At 56.2% G+C, this 13847-nt stretch overlaps 1 protein-coding gene across 1 annotated transcript; it reads left to right on the plus strand.

The window, feature by feature from the left end:
- The first annotated feature begins 729 nt into the window (after positions 1 to 729).
- On the plus strand, positions 730 to 13082 carry CACNG8 (calcium voltage-gated channel auxiliary subunit gamma 8). The gene is made up of 4 exons (XM_039244222.1): positions 730 to 1062; positions 8832 to 8915; positions 9978 to 10118; positions 12131 to 13082. Exons 1-4 carry the CDS (start codon positions 885 to 887, stop codon positions 12880 to 12882), a joined length of 1155 nt encoding a protein of 384 aa, XP_039100153.1. The 5' UTR covers positions 730 to 884; the 3' UTR covers positions 12883 to 13082.
- The last annotated feature ends 765 nt before the right edge of the window (positions 13083 to 13847 follow it).

The following is a 13847-nucleotide window of genomic DNA, read 5'->3' on the forward strand; positions in this document are numbered from 1 at the left end:
GGTGCGATTGAGGCTGAGAACCTTGGGCCAGAGAGGCAGGGGTCTGAGTGGGGAAGGGGATTCCCATCCAGGAGAGACCTGGGGGCGGGTGATAACGGTGGTCATCCTGTGGTTCGTAGTTGTGCAAACAGTGAGGATTAGTTGGGAAGAGTTTTGGTTTGTTTTGTTTTAAGCTGAGAGATGGAGAGGTTTATTTTTCTTGAGTCGAGGACGCAGTAGGTGCGCAGGTGAAACTTTCAGGGGACCGGGGCTCCTCTGTGGGGGGGAAGTCCAGGGGCTAGAGTAAGGGGTGCACCCCCCCCCACCCCCCGCTCCGGGAAGGTGAGAACGGGGGAGGAGCCGATGGGCACTAAGCATCTACAGGGGCAGGCTCGGTGGGGGCCTGGGGGACTTCTCCCGGTGGGGTTAGTGGGAAGACTGCCCGGAGGAGGGAGACTTTTCCAGAGAACAAGGAGGCAGGGGGAACCACGGGGGAAGGAGTTTCTCCGGCCCAGGAAATAGTGGCGGTTCTTTGCAGGGTGGGGGCGGCGGTGGGGGAGGTCCCCTGCCTCGCCACTAACCCTGTGTCTGCTCCCCGCCCCCCCCCCCACCAGCCCGCGACCATGGCCGCCCTCTGACCCCCTCCCCGGCGCGCGCCTCCTCCTCCTCGCCGCCCCCCGCCCAGCCCGGCCGGCTCCGGGCCCCCGCTTCTGCCTGCGCTGCGCCCCCCCCCAGCCGCCGGCACGGCCCCGCCCCCGCTGCCCCGGTGGTGGCCCCCGGCCCCCCGGCTGCCCGTGGTCAAACTGGAGTCGCTGAAGCGCTGGAACGAGGAGAGGGGCCTTTGGTGCGAGAAGGGGGTGCAGGTGCTGCTGACCACGGTGGGCGCCTTCGCGGCCTTCGGCCTCATGACCATCGCCATCAGCACCGACTACTGGCTGTACACGCGCGCCTTCATCTGCAACACCACCAACCTCACGGCCGGCGACGACGCGCCCGCGCACCGCGGGGGCGGCGGCTCCGCGGAGAAGAAGGACCCCGGCGGCCTCACCCACTCGGGGCTCTGGCGGATCTGCTGCCTGGAAGGTAGGGTGCGGGGGGCCCCTGCCTCGCGCCCCTCCTCCCCTCCTCCGGACTCCGCGCGCCTCCCCCTGCGCGGGGGCCCCGCCCACCCTCCTGGGGTGCGGGTCTGCATCCCCCCTCCCGCGCCCCTCTGACCCTCCCTCCCCATCCCTCCCTCGGCCTCCTTCCTCCGCTGCGCCCTCGGCAAGCCTTCTCACTTGCCTCCCACCCGCTGTGAGGAGCCTCCCTCCCTCTCCTGGGCAGTCTCACCTCCTCCGAGTCCCCTCTCACCCTTCCCCTCCCCACGCCCCTACCCCGCAGCCCCTGCTTCCTCCGCTGTCCCCCGGAGGTCACGGCGGGCGGCGGCCCCGCCGGGCCAGAGCTCCTGACCCTGCGCTCCCTTCCCCCTGCAGACCCCAGTCACGCCCCCGCCCCCGCCTGGCCCTCGGCCTCCGCGGTTCTCTACACAGCCCTGCGCTTCTTCTCCCCCCCCCCCCCCATGCCTCACTCCTGGGCCCTGCTCCTCCAACCCCATCTCCGCTCTGCCTCTGGGCTCTTCTCCCCGGCCCCCCCTCTGCGTCCCCTCGCCTGCCCTCCGCTGCCCTCTCCCTCCCACTCAGCTTTGCAGAGCACAGGGGTGCTGGGCTGGAGGCGGAGACCGGGGGCGCGGCCCCCACGCCCCTCCATGGGCTGTCCCCGCGTGGCGCTGTCTGTTCACCTCCCCGAGGCTCACAGTCCTGCGCCACTAACCAATCCCAGCCCCCTCCTCCAGCTCCAAAGAGGAGATCCCTCCACTTCTTCATCCCTCTCTCTTCCCATCTTTTCTCCTCTCTTCTGTCGAGCGAGCGAGCGAGCGAGCGAGCACTCTGCGCGAGTGAGGAGGGCCCTGCAATTGTCTGTGGTTGGATTCTGCCAGGCAGGTGTGCCTTCCTGTCAGGGAAGGAGGAGACCGAGGCTCAGAGAGGTTAAGCCACTTCCCGAGGTTGCCCAGCTGTGACTGGGGGCCGAGCGGAGAGAGCTGAGGGCTACAGGATGAGCTGTGCAGATGTGCTGTGTCTGGTGAGCCACGCATTTAAAACTGAAACCCAGATCGGAATCAGTTGCCAACATTCAAAGATAGGGAGACTTCACACTGGGAATCTGACTTCCGGTTTCTTTGAACTAGTAGAAGTTCTGACAGCGCAGGGCCTCACTCCGCAGTGGCCACGGCAGCGTCTGCTCCTCCAGATCAGGTGTGCAGTCCCCGTGTCCCCGCAGCCGCCTCTGCTCCCAGCCGCCTCACGTCCGTCCGTTCTCTCACTATGGTACTGCCCTCCTCTTGTGGGCGTTCGAGTCCGGGTCCACTCACTGGTCTCACCAAGCACCAGGCGCCAGCCACCTGTGGAGGTTGGCATCTTGAAACTCGCAGGACAGTGTATGGCATATAGTAAGAATACCATTCATTCATTCATTCATTCATCCATCTAATGACCGGTATTTATTGAGTTTATACTACGTGCCAGGCACTGTTCTTGATTCTGGGGCTACAGCAGCGGAAAACAAAAGATCCCTGGTTTTGTATGTGTTATATTCCAGAGGGACAGGCAATCAGAAAGATAAGTAAGTAAAAAGCAAGTAAGTAAAACTTTTAGGGTGTTAGAAGGCACCGAGGGCTAAGGGGGACAGGGGAGGGGATGGAACGTGTCAGGACACGTATGTGAAGTTGCAGGTGAGGAGACTAGGGTGGGCTTCGCCAAGCAGTGACCTCGGAGTGGAGGTCTAAAGGAAGTGAGAGATGGAGCTGCGTGGCTTTCTGGAGGAAGGATACAGCCAGTGCCAAGGCCCTGAGGTGGGAGCCTGTGTGTGTGGCCGCCGGCAGGGTGAGGGGACATGATGGGGCAGTCAAACACACCAGTCCCTGGTCTCTTGCATTCTAGGTCTTGGGACGTGGACTCCTGAGCAGAGTAACAAGAGCTGACTTACACTGAGAGACCAAAGGGGGGCAGACAGGCAAGGGGGGAATAGGAGGTAGCTTTGTCTGGAGGGGGAGCTGTGGAGTTGGAGAAGTGATTTGAATTCAGAGCATGTCCCAGAACTACAGCGGTGACAGGGAGGCTGTGGGATGTGAGAGAGAGCGAGCTGGGGATGTCCCTAAAACAGCATCTCCCAACCTTACTGCTGGTGACACTTTGGCGTCGACGGTTCCATGCTGTGGAGGCTGTCCTGCCTCGCAGCATCCTGGCCTCCACCTTCTCTGTGCCGGGAGCAGTCCCCAAGTCGTGACAACCCAAATTGTCAGCTGCCTCTGGGCTAGGAATAAATTCACCCCTAGTTGAGAGTCACTGCTCCCAAGGCTGTGGGAGACTGAGGATCGGGCGGGGGTGGGGGCTGGGGTGGGCGTCCAGGGGCCGTAACAGCGGGGGCTTTGTGTTGTTTATTTTATTCTCTCTGATCTAATTTATTGCGAGGAGTGACATGGTGAGCTCAGTTTTGGCCATGCTAAATTTAGGATGCCTGCTAGAGATATCACCTGGGACAGGGGTGAGCATAGGAAAGTGCCATCAGTCAGTACTTTAGGCTCTGTGGACCCTCCTGTCCCTGTCACAACCATCGTGAGTGAACGAGAGAGGCTGTGTTCCCGTTAAACTCGTGCATGGACACCGGCGTCTGAATTTCATATCTTTCTCGCGTGCCACAAAATATCCTCCTTTGATATATATTTTTTCTCAATCACTTAGAAAGCGTAAAACCCATTCTTTCACTGGATTTGGCAGGCTGGGTTTGGCCCATAGGTTGTACTTTGCTGACCCCAGGTCTGGGCTCTTAGCAGCGTGACAGACGAGGCCAGAGTTCACGGGACAGTCTGGGCTGGAGATATAAATCAGGGGGTCATTGCATATGGATGGATGAGGTCACGTAGAGAATGAGGAAAGAAACAAACCAAACAGTTAACCAAAGCACTGCAGCCTGAGCTAGTCCACTATTCAAAGAGATGAGAGCAGCCAGGAGAAGGCGGTTAGAAAGCAGTGACCACGGAAGTTTGGGAAAGATGAGGTAAGTGGGCATCCGGGAAACCAAAGGGAGTATCTTCAGGAGGGTGTAAATGAAGGCTGGCTTTATTATTACTGTAATTGTTATTTATTGGTCACTGAAACCCCACAATAACCCTGTATCATATGGACTCCTATTCTCTCCACCTTCTAGAAATGGCAGCTAAGGCTCAGCGAAAGAGAAGTGACTTTCCCAAGGTCACACAACCAATATATACTAGAGTCTGGATTTGAACCCAGGTCTGGTTTATTTCCTAGGAGAACAGAGCAATGCATCTACCAGCCTCCAACCCATCAGGGGCCCAGGCATGTAGAAACCAAACCCTCCTGAAGGCACTGTCTTCCCCGGGGATTTTGGGGTCTCATCCCCATGTCCCCATGAGTCTCCCTGACAGATGCAATAGATGGAGTGACCGAGAAGCAAACTTTAAGACACGGCTGATTGGGTTTGCCTCCCCTCTGCCGTGCACAGCAGAGTGACCTGGGGCCACATATTTAACCTCTCTGTTCCTCCTTTCCATCATCTGTAAAATGGGGATTGGAATAGCCCCCCTCCCCCAACCCACAGGGATTTCAGAGGGATTCGGTGAGCTACCGTTATAAAGCATTTAAAAGGCCAGGAGGCACAGAGTAAGGGCTAGATTATGTCATTTCATTTTGTTGTTATTCTTCTAATTATTATTATTATTCAGAATTCAGGCGACTGCCCTGAGTGCCCCCCCCTTTCCCTGCCTCCTTGATAAGCCAGAAACCCCAGCCTCTGACCCGGCACTGCCCAACAGAAATGCATATATGATTTAAATTTTTCTACGAGCTACATTCAAACGAGGAAAGGGGGGAACGTTCACTGAATATAATTTAATAAATAGAATTTATAAAATATAATAAATCAATATAAAGATTAATATATCGTTTATTTAAGCAAGCATAGCCAAAATATTATCATTTTAATATGTAAGCAACATGAAACCTTATTGATGGAATATTATGGGTTTTTTCATACCAAGTCTGAAATTTGGTGCGTATTTTATGCTCACACCTCATCTCAACTGCCACGTTTCCAGTGCCCAAGGGCCACCTGTCAGGACTCAATGGACCCACAGCCAAGTTAATTTGAGCAGGTTATCTGAAGTTCCTGTGCTCAGGACTTCGCACACCTTATCTCACTGAATCTTCCTAATTGTGCCAAGGAGAGGGGGGGAAGGAATTATTACCACTCAGGTTTGTCAGGGGAGGAACCTGATGACCAGAAAGGGAAGTGAGTCAGCCACATGGCCACCCTACATGTGAGAGTCAGGGCGGTCTGGAGCCCACATCCCCACGTGCCCTCACTGCAACACCCTGCCCTTTCACACCCTCCACTACCCAGGTCTGTGCTAGGTAGGCTCTGGGGGACTGAGGCACGACCTTATCACTGTCGTCTGTGCCCATGAAACCTCCTGGCTCAGCCCCATCAGGTCAGATAATACACATGCTGACCTGCGTCAGATAAGACCCATGCTGCATAGCCTCCTGTATTCTGCACTTGACTCTATACTTCATTGAATTCTTTTCAGACCCTATGAGGTCATATCACTGTCCTCATTTTCCAAATGAGGAAGCTAAGACTCAGGGGCATTCAAGTCCCCAAAAGCCACACATCTGGGAAGTGGCAGCCCTGGGGAATGTGAGTCCAGAGCCCATGCTCCTGGCCACCACAGCTACAGTGTTTTACTGCCTTAAATAGGCTTGCCCCTGAAGTTCAGCTGCACTTAATCTCCTCCCCATGACTTACTCTCTAAATGGGACTGAGCAACTTCTTCTGCTTTATGCCTCAGTTTCCTCATCTGTAAAGCGAGGATATCATTATTGCCCATTATCCCTAGGGTTAGTCATAACTATCAAGTACGTCAGTACCTGTCAGATGCTTGGACAGGTGCCTGGTGTGTGGTTAGCCCTCAGTAACTACTAGTTATCATTACTGCTGTCGTCACTAATCTGTGGAGAAGGTCTATGATTAATTAATTAATTATGATTCATGTTTTGAGAGAAGTGATGTGATCCCATTCAAGAAAAGGAGAGAACTTGAACCCACAGTCTTACCTACCACACCATAATGGATGTGCTGATGGATAAGAGTTTGCACTTGAGAGGTATAGAATCAATCAATCCTTCATTCCTTTTTAAAACAATTGTGGTAAAATACAACATAACAAAACATAACATTAAATGTCTCATCATAACTGTTTTTAGGTGTACAGTACAGTAGTGTTAAGTACTCTCACATGGCTGTTCACCCATTCTCCAGAACTCTTTCCATCCTGCAAAATGAAACCCTTCCCATTAAAGACCTTCCCATCTCCCCCTCCCTTAGCCCCTGGCACCCACCATCCTACCTTCTGTCTCTATGAACCTGACTCCTCTAGGGATCTCATATAAGTGGAATCATACAAATATTTGTGTTTTTGTGACTGGCTTTTCTCACCATAATGTCCTCAAGATCCATCCATGTTGCAACACGTGTTGGAATTCCCTGACTTTTTAAGGCTGCATCATATTCCGTTGTACGTATAGATCACATTCTGTTTATCCATTCATTCATCAGTGGACACTTCGGTTGTTTTTGGCTGTTGTGAATATGGGTGTGAACACATTTCTTAGAGACCCTGCTTTGTAATTCTCTTGAGTCTACATCCAGACGTGAAATTGCTGGGTCATATGGTAACATCATTTTTAATTTTGTGAGGAATCTCCATACTATTTTCTGTACCAACTGCAACATTTTACATCCTCACCAAGAGTGCACAAGGATTCCAATTTCTCAACATCCTCACCAGTGCTTGTTATTTTGTTTTGCTTTTTTTTTTTTTTAATAGTAGCCATCCTAAGGGGTATGATATAGTATCTCATTGTGGTTTGATTTGCATTCCCCTAATGATTAGTGATGTGGAGCAGCTTTTCGTGTGCTTGGCCCATTCAATCATTCTTTCATAAAAATATTTATTAAGCACCTACTAAGTGCTAGGTATTGTTCTAGATGCTGGAGATACAGTGCTGAACAGCCCATAGCCTTATATTCCAGTAGGGCAAACTGCTGTGTGTTTTAATTCTGCTTGCACCCTCCCACCCTCCCACCCCCATCAGCTGTGAGTTGATAAATCCTTTCTGTGTCTCTGCTTCCTCATCTGGACAATGGGTATATTGACCGGTATCAACTGAGCACTTAATTATGTTCTATGCAAAGTGCTAAATCTCTTTACCTGGATTCAATCCTTACAACAACCCCATGAAGTAGGTCCTATTATCCCCTCTTTATAGGTGAAAGGATTGAAGCCAACTGGCCTAAATAACACCAACAAGGTCACAGAATAAGGACAGGATGGAGTTGGGTTTCATTATCACTCAGTGTGACTCCAATTCCCAACGTTTGGCCACTGCCCAGCACCAATCACATTATCTGTTTCATAGGACTCTAGGGAGCTCCGGATGAGTTAATCCACCTAGGAAGCACTTAGCAAATGTGAGCAGTTAGTGGAATTACTCACTGCCTTATATTCCTTCTTCCCAATCCTTTCCTTTATCTCCATGCCTTTCCCAGTCACCTTCTGCCGCCAGTCTCCCCTTCTACTATCCCTATATTCATTCATAATTTCATTCATTCATTCAACACTCATTTCTTGAGGCCTCCTTTGTGCCAGGCAATGCTAGGGACACACGAGGAATCAGACCCCATGCCTTCCCCCTGCAGGAGTCCCCAGCTTGCCGAGGAAGAAGAAACACATAAATGAACCCTATGCATGCCAAAAAAAAAAGGGGGTGCCTAGGGCGCTGTTCCAACCTGGAGGGGGAAACTGACCCAACTTTGATGGGAGGCGTGTGCATGCCTGTGCGTGCTCACAGGGAAAGCTTCCTCAAGCAGGTACCCTGTGAGCTGCCCACTTGCAGGGTAAGTTTTTCATCAGTGAAGAATGTGAACAGAATCCACAGCATGGGCAAAGGCCTGGAGGTTGGAAGGAGCCTGGAGAATCGAGAAAACTAAATGTATTTATACTTTAACTTACATATCAATCTCCAGCTGTGTGCTAGAGGTAGTAGAATAGGAACCATCCCCAAAGGTGGGAAGTTGGGTCCCCAAAGGGTGTGAGGATAAGGATTCTGGGATGGAAGAAGGGGGTGAGACTGCATGACCCCTAGAGGCATACCTCCTCACATGCCTCTACTTGCTCCAGCCACTCCATCTTCTTCCAGAGGATTCCAGGTAAGAGACTCGGAATCCCTCTCTCTAGAGGCAGAACTGAAGAGACTACAACTCCCATGGCCCACTGGGGCTGCGCTCTCACAACTGGCCTTAAGACTTCATAGGGCCTCATGGGAAATGTAGTCCTCGCCTTCTGTGCCCGCCTTGGTTTGCCCACACATTTTTAGACCGTCAAGTTCAGAGTTGCAGAGCACGTTGACATTGCTGAAACCAGCGCCTTCTTTCTTATAGAGGGGGAGGCAGAAGCCCAGGGAGGTGGAGTGTCCTAGCCCAGGTTACAGGGCAAAGGTACTGTGGCCTTTTAGTGAGCATTGCGTGGGCTTTTCTCTTTCTTTTTCCTTTTTCTTTTTTTCGAGGCCAGAGAAGTTGAAAGTTTGTCCCAGATGCTGACAGGCTCAGGAGCCAGGATCTCCTATCTCCCAATAGGCCCAGAAGAAGGAGAAGGTTTGGGGAAGGGGAGGTCGTCTCTCACGGGGGGGTCCCCCAACTCTTAAGTACCCCCCACCATCACCCCCATCCCCCTCCAGGGTTGAAAAGAGGTGTCTGCGTGAAGATCAACCATTTCCCGGAGGACACAGACTACGACCATGACAGCGCGGAGTATCTGCTCCGTACGTGGGGGTCTGGGTCAGAGCGGGGGAGAGGGTTGCTGGGCCTGGGAGGGGGGCCTAGAGAGCGGAGAGGGGGCTGGGGAGAGGCACTTAGATCGACACTCGGAGATGAACTTGCCAGCCAATCCAAATCCAGATGCTGAGATCCTCTGGCTCCTCATTGGCTGAGTGATCCCTCTCCCGCCCCCTCCTCTCACCTTGGGGCGGGCTGAGGGGGGATCCCGGGAGGAGATTGGCTGCCTTGCTGCCCGGCGCTCTTGGCAACGCTGCTCTGTGACTGGCTGCCGGTTTCTGGGCTGGGATTGGCCGCTGCGCTCTGGGCTGTGAGGCAATCTGCGGCGCCGACTGGCCACTCTGTCGAGCTGGCTGGGGAAGCCGGTGATGCGATTGGTAGCTACGCCAAGAACGCGGCAAATCCTGAATTGCGATTGGCTGCGGCCTCAGCCGGCTCAGACATCGCAAAATCCTTTTGCTGGGGTTTGGAGGGTGGGTGGAAAAGACTGCAGAGAGAAAGACAGACAAGACAGACAGACACACACAAGCGAAGCGCAGAGCAACAGACGGAGCCAAGCAGAAGGATGGGGGTGGCACAGAGGGGCAGGGAAGGAGGGGATCACAAAGAGATAGATGAAGCCAGGCAGAAAGGGGTGGTGGGTAAGATGTTAAGAGACCTGATAGATGGAGAAAGGAAAGAAATACGCAGAGAGGAGGACAAAGAGAGAGGGGTCACAGAGAAGTTCAGAGAAGAAGAGAGAGGGAGAGTGATTTTGAGAAATAAAAAGGAAGAAATAATATGCCAGGAGAGAGAAAAATAGCCCGAGGGAGAAAGAAAAGGAGAAAGAAAAAGGCGGGAGAGGAGATGAGACCGAGAAATAGAGAAATTTTAAAGGCGAGAGAGAATGAAACAAAAAACGAAATAACCAGAACACAGGCAGAGAGGGAGAATAGAAGAGTCCAGCGAGAGGAGCGGAGTCGAAAGCTGGCGAGGGGCGCAAAGGGCCGCATCTGACGCCCTGGCTCCCCACCCTCTCTCCCTCTTCCCTCCTCTCCTCTCCCTCGCAGGAGTCGTCCGGGCCTCCAGCATCTTCCCCATCCTCAGCGCCATCCTGCTGCTGCTCGGGGGCGTGTGCGTGGCGGCCTCCCGGGTCTACAAATCCAAGAGGAACATCATTCTGGGCGCAGGGATCCTGTTCGTGGCAGCAGGTGAGAGGCAGAGGGAGGGGGCGGCCGGCTGGGGCGGCCCACCTGCGCGCGCGCACGTGTGTGCGTGCGTGCGTGCGTGCGTGAGTGTGTGTGTGTGTGTGTGTATTACGTATGCTTGCGCGTTTGCAAAGCCACCCTGCCCCAGGCGCTTGCGGGTGCCTAGAGCCTTCTTAGGCTCTTCCCGAGCTCCATCGTCACCCGCTGGGCAAGGTAGGTGCCGCCTTAGCGCCGTCTTCGGGTCGGGGGCGGGGAGGGGACCAACCCAGCACTGACAGGTGTCCAGCGCGTAATCCGGTTGGCGGGAATTTCGGTTCCAAAACCCGCGCGGTTATGGAAACGGAAGGGGTGGGGCTTGGTCAGGGGGTGGGGTCTTGGAGATGATGGGCGGGGCTGGCATCCGAGGATTGGGCGGGACCGGGAGAAAGTGATTGGCTGAAGATGGAGGGGGAGGACCCTGCTTTAGGGGGCGGGGCCTCGCGGACCTCGTTGGATACAGGAAGAGGCTGTGGTGCTGGAAAACCCTCCAGACCAACTTGGAGTGAGGCTCCTCCACGCTCCTCTCCCTCCTCCCTCCCCCGCTTTTCTACTGAAATGAGTAGTGCTCGGAAGTCCCAGGGAGTAGAATCCGGAGAAGCGGGAGGACTTAGCATAAAGAGCAGGGTGTGCTTTGGGGGTGGGTCAAGATCTGCTTTTGAGCCAGAGGACTGGAAAGGCGGGGGACCAGGCCTAAGAGGCGAGTCTGGACCCGCAGGGGGCGGGGTTTGACAAGTTGGAGGCGGGTTTAGGGTAGCCGGGTGGTGGGAGGTGTGAACCTGCTCTAGTAAGGACGAATTTTAGACCATCAGGGGAGGGCCTAGATGAGATAACCAGTCTGGGTTGATATATTGAAGAGTTTACATCAGCAAGATACCAGGCCTAGAGAATCAGGGCGGAACTGCCTCATTAACAGTTTAAACGAGCATAGGGCCCAAGAGAAAACCCAGGTTTATAACGTTAAGAGCAGTGTTAGGCCAGCCAGGATAGGGCCTGGGATCACAGGCCGGGATCGCCTCATCACGGGCAGGGTTTAGACCAGACCAGTGGAGGCGGGGCCTGGGCTAACTGAGAGTTCGGCCATCTAGGAATGGGCCCTAGATTAACTCGGGAGGAGTTTACACCATCTGTGAATGTCTGGACTTGGGCCGGACTGGGCTGCCTTGGGGCAGGGCCCGGATTAGCTGGGGACGAGTTTAGAGCATCTGGGACCGGGCAGGGACTATCCGGGGAGGAGCCTGCACCGCAGGGGGTGGAGCTTAGGCCGCCTGGGGCGGGGCCTACGCCCTCGGGGTGGGACTTAGGCCAGCTCGGGAGGAGTTTAGGACAAGTAGGGTAGGGATTAGCCGGGGCGGGGCCTACACTGCCAGGGGGTGGGGCTTAGGACTCTGGGGGCGGGGCCTGGGCCAGCTTGGGAGGAATTTAGGGCCCCTGGGAGAGGACGAGACCTGTCCGGGGCGGGGCCTACGCCGCCAGGGGTGGGGCTTATGCCAGAGTGGGGCGGGGCCTGGTCCAGCTGGGAGGAGTTTAGGGCGCCTGGGACGGGACGGGGACCGTCAGGGGCAGGACGGGGAGCAGTTGGGAGGAGCCTACACGGTTCCCGGGTGGGTAGACCAGCCAGGGCGCCCGGGGCCTGGGGCAGCTGGGAGGAGTTTAGGGCGCCTGGGACGGGACTGGGACTGGAGGGTCTCGATAGGAAGTACTTGGGGCGGGGCCTACCCCGCCCGAGGGTGGGTCTTAGGCTAGCACGGGGCGGAACCCGGGCTAGCTGGGGAGGGCATGGACTGTCCGGGGCCGGAAAGGGAGCACTTGGGATGGGGTCTACACCACCAGCGGGTGGGTCTTAGGCCTGCAGGGGTGGGGCCTGGGCCAGCTGGGGAGCAGGTCAGGGCACCTGGGGCCGGGCTGGGGCCGGCGGGGCGGGGCGGGGGCGGGGCCGGGTGTGGCCTCCAGGCTCCCGTCTGACCCTCCCCACCCAGGCCTGAGCAACATCATCGGCGTGATCGTGTACATCTCGGCCAACGCGGGCGAGCCGGGCCCGAAGCGCGACGAGGAGAAGAAGAACCACTACTCGTACGGCTGGTCCTTCTACTTCGGCGGGCTGTCGTTCATCCTGGCCGAGGTGATCGGCGTGCTGGCCGTCAACATCTACATCGAGCGCAGCCGCGAGGCGCACTGCCAGTCTCGCTCGGACCTGCTCAAGGCCGGCGGGGGCGCGGGCGGCAGTGGCGGGAGCGGCCCCTCGGCCATCCTCCGTCTGCCCAGTTACCGCTTCCGCTACCGCCGCCGCTCCCGCTCTAGCTCCCGCTCCAGCGAGCCGTCGCCGTCGCGGGACGCGTCTCCCGGCGGCGCCGGGGGCCCGGGCTTCGCGTCCACGGACATCTCCATGTACACGCTCAGCCGCGACCCGTCCAAGGGCAGCGTGGCCGCGGGGCTGGCGGGGGCCGGCGGCGGCGGCGGCGGGGCTTACGGCGGCGCGGCGGCGGGCGCGGGCGCGGGCGGCGGCGGGGCGGGCGCAGAGCGGGACCGCGGGGGGGCGCCCGGCTTCCTCACGCTGCACAACGCCTTCCCCAAGGAGGCGGGCGGCGGCGTCACGGTCACGGTTACCGGGCCGCCCGCCGCGCCCGCGCCCGCCCCGCCCGCGCCCACCGCGCCGGCCCCCGGGACCCTGGCCAAGGAGGCCGCAGCCTCCAACACCAACACGCTCAACAGGAAAACCACGCCGGTGTAGGGGCGCGCCGGGGGGCGCCGAGGGGGCGTGTCCGGGGCGCGTGCGCGGGCGCGCGTGCTACGAGGCTGCCGGGGTGGGACGGGGGCGCCCCCTCCCTCCCCGCGAGCGCGCTGGAGAACTGCGTGGCCCTCCCCCGCGCCCCGCCCTCCGATCGGGGACCCCGAGGGAGGGGGCCGTTGGGAGGGGGCGTCGTGTTTTATTTATTTATTTATTTATTTTTTGCGGGTTGGGGGCGGGCGGGGGGAGGGCTGTGGAGTTTTTTTGCAGTTTTGAGATGTTTTCTTTTTAATGTTTTGCTGTGTGCATGTGGGGGCGGGGCGGTGGGGGAGGGAGGGACTCCCAGCCCAGCCCGGCCCAACTCCTGGAGAGGGGCCTGTAACACGAATATATAGTTATACCTACAAACTATATATATGCCCTTTGTAAAGAGACAGAAAGGTAAAGAGAAGACGCGCAGAAAGGCCAAGTAACAAGGAGTGGATGTGGGCATTCATTCACTTTTTCATTCATTATTCCACAAGGCTTTATTAAGTGCCTGTTGTGTACCAGGAAGGCGCTGGAGAGGGAATATAAACAGGCGAACAGAGTGACTGGTTCATTCATTATCCGAAATTTATTTGTGCACCTACGCACTAGGCGTTGTGCCAGATGCTGAACCTACAGAAAGGAGGAAGACAGACAGGGTCTCCCCAGCGTCCTCACCGAGTTTACATCTTGTGCAGGAGATAGACATTAATCAAAGAACTGTATGTACAAACAGCAAGGTACAGTTAGGACACAGGAGAAATCTGAAATGCTACAAAATGTTCTGTTAGGGATGGGTAACCCAGTTTAAAAGGAAGGAATATTTTAGCTGACATTGAAAGCATGATGGGAAGGCAGCCAGGTGAAGCTGGAAGTGTCCCAGCCAGAGAACAGCATATGCCAAGGCCCTGGGGCAGGAAGAGCTTCCAGGGAGGGCTAAG

This window comes from Hyaena hyaena, unplaced genomic scaffold, assembly GCF_003009895.1.
Source record: "Hyaena hyaena isolate Hyena2069 unplaced genomic scaffold, ASM300989v1 scaffold_235, whole genome shotgun sequence".
Lineage (NCBI taxonomy): Eukaryota > Metazoa > Chordata > Mammalia > Carnivora > Hyaenidae > Hyaena > Hyaena hyaena.

Bases quoted from the DNA above. Each gene is read 5' to 3' on its own strand.
- CACNG8 (XM_039244222.1), top strand. From the start codon at position 885: ATGACCATCGCCATCAGCACCGACTACTGGCTGTACACGCGCGCCTTC. The intron at 8,916-9,977 runs GTACGTGGGGGT...TCTCCCTCGCAG, and splicing joins CAGCGCGGAGTATCTGCTCC to GAGTCGTCCGGGCCTCCAGC. The intron at 10,119-12,130 runs GTGAGAGGCAGA...CTCCCCACCCAG, and splicing joins GATCCTGTTCGTGGCAGCAG to GCCTGAGCAACATCATCGGC.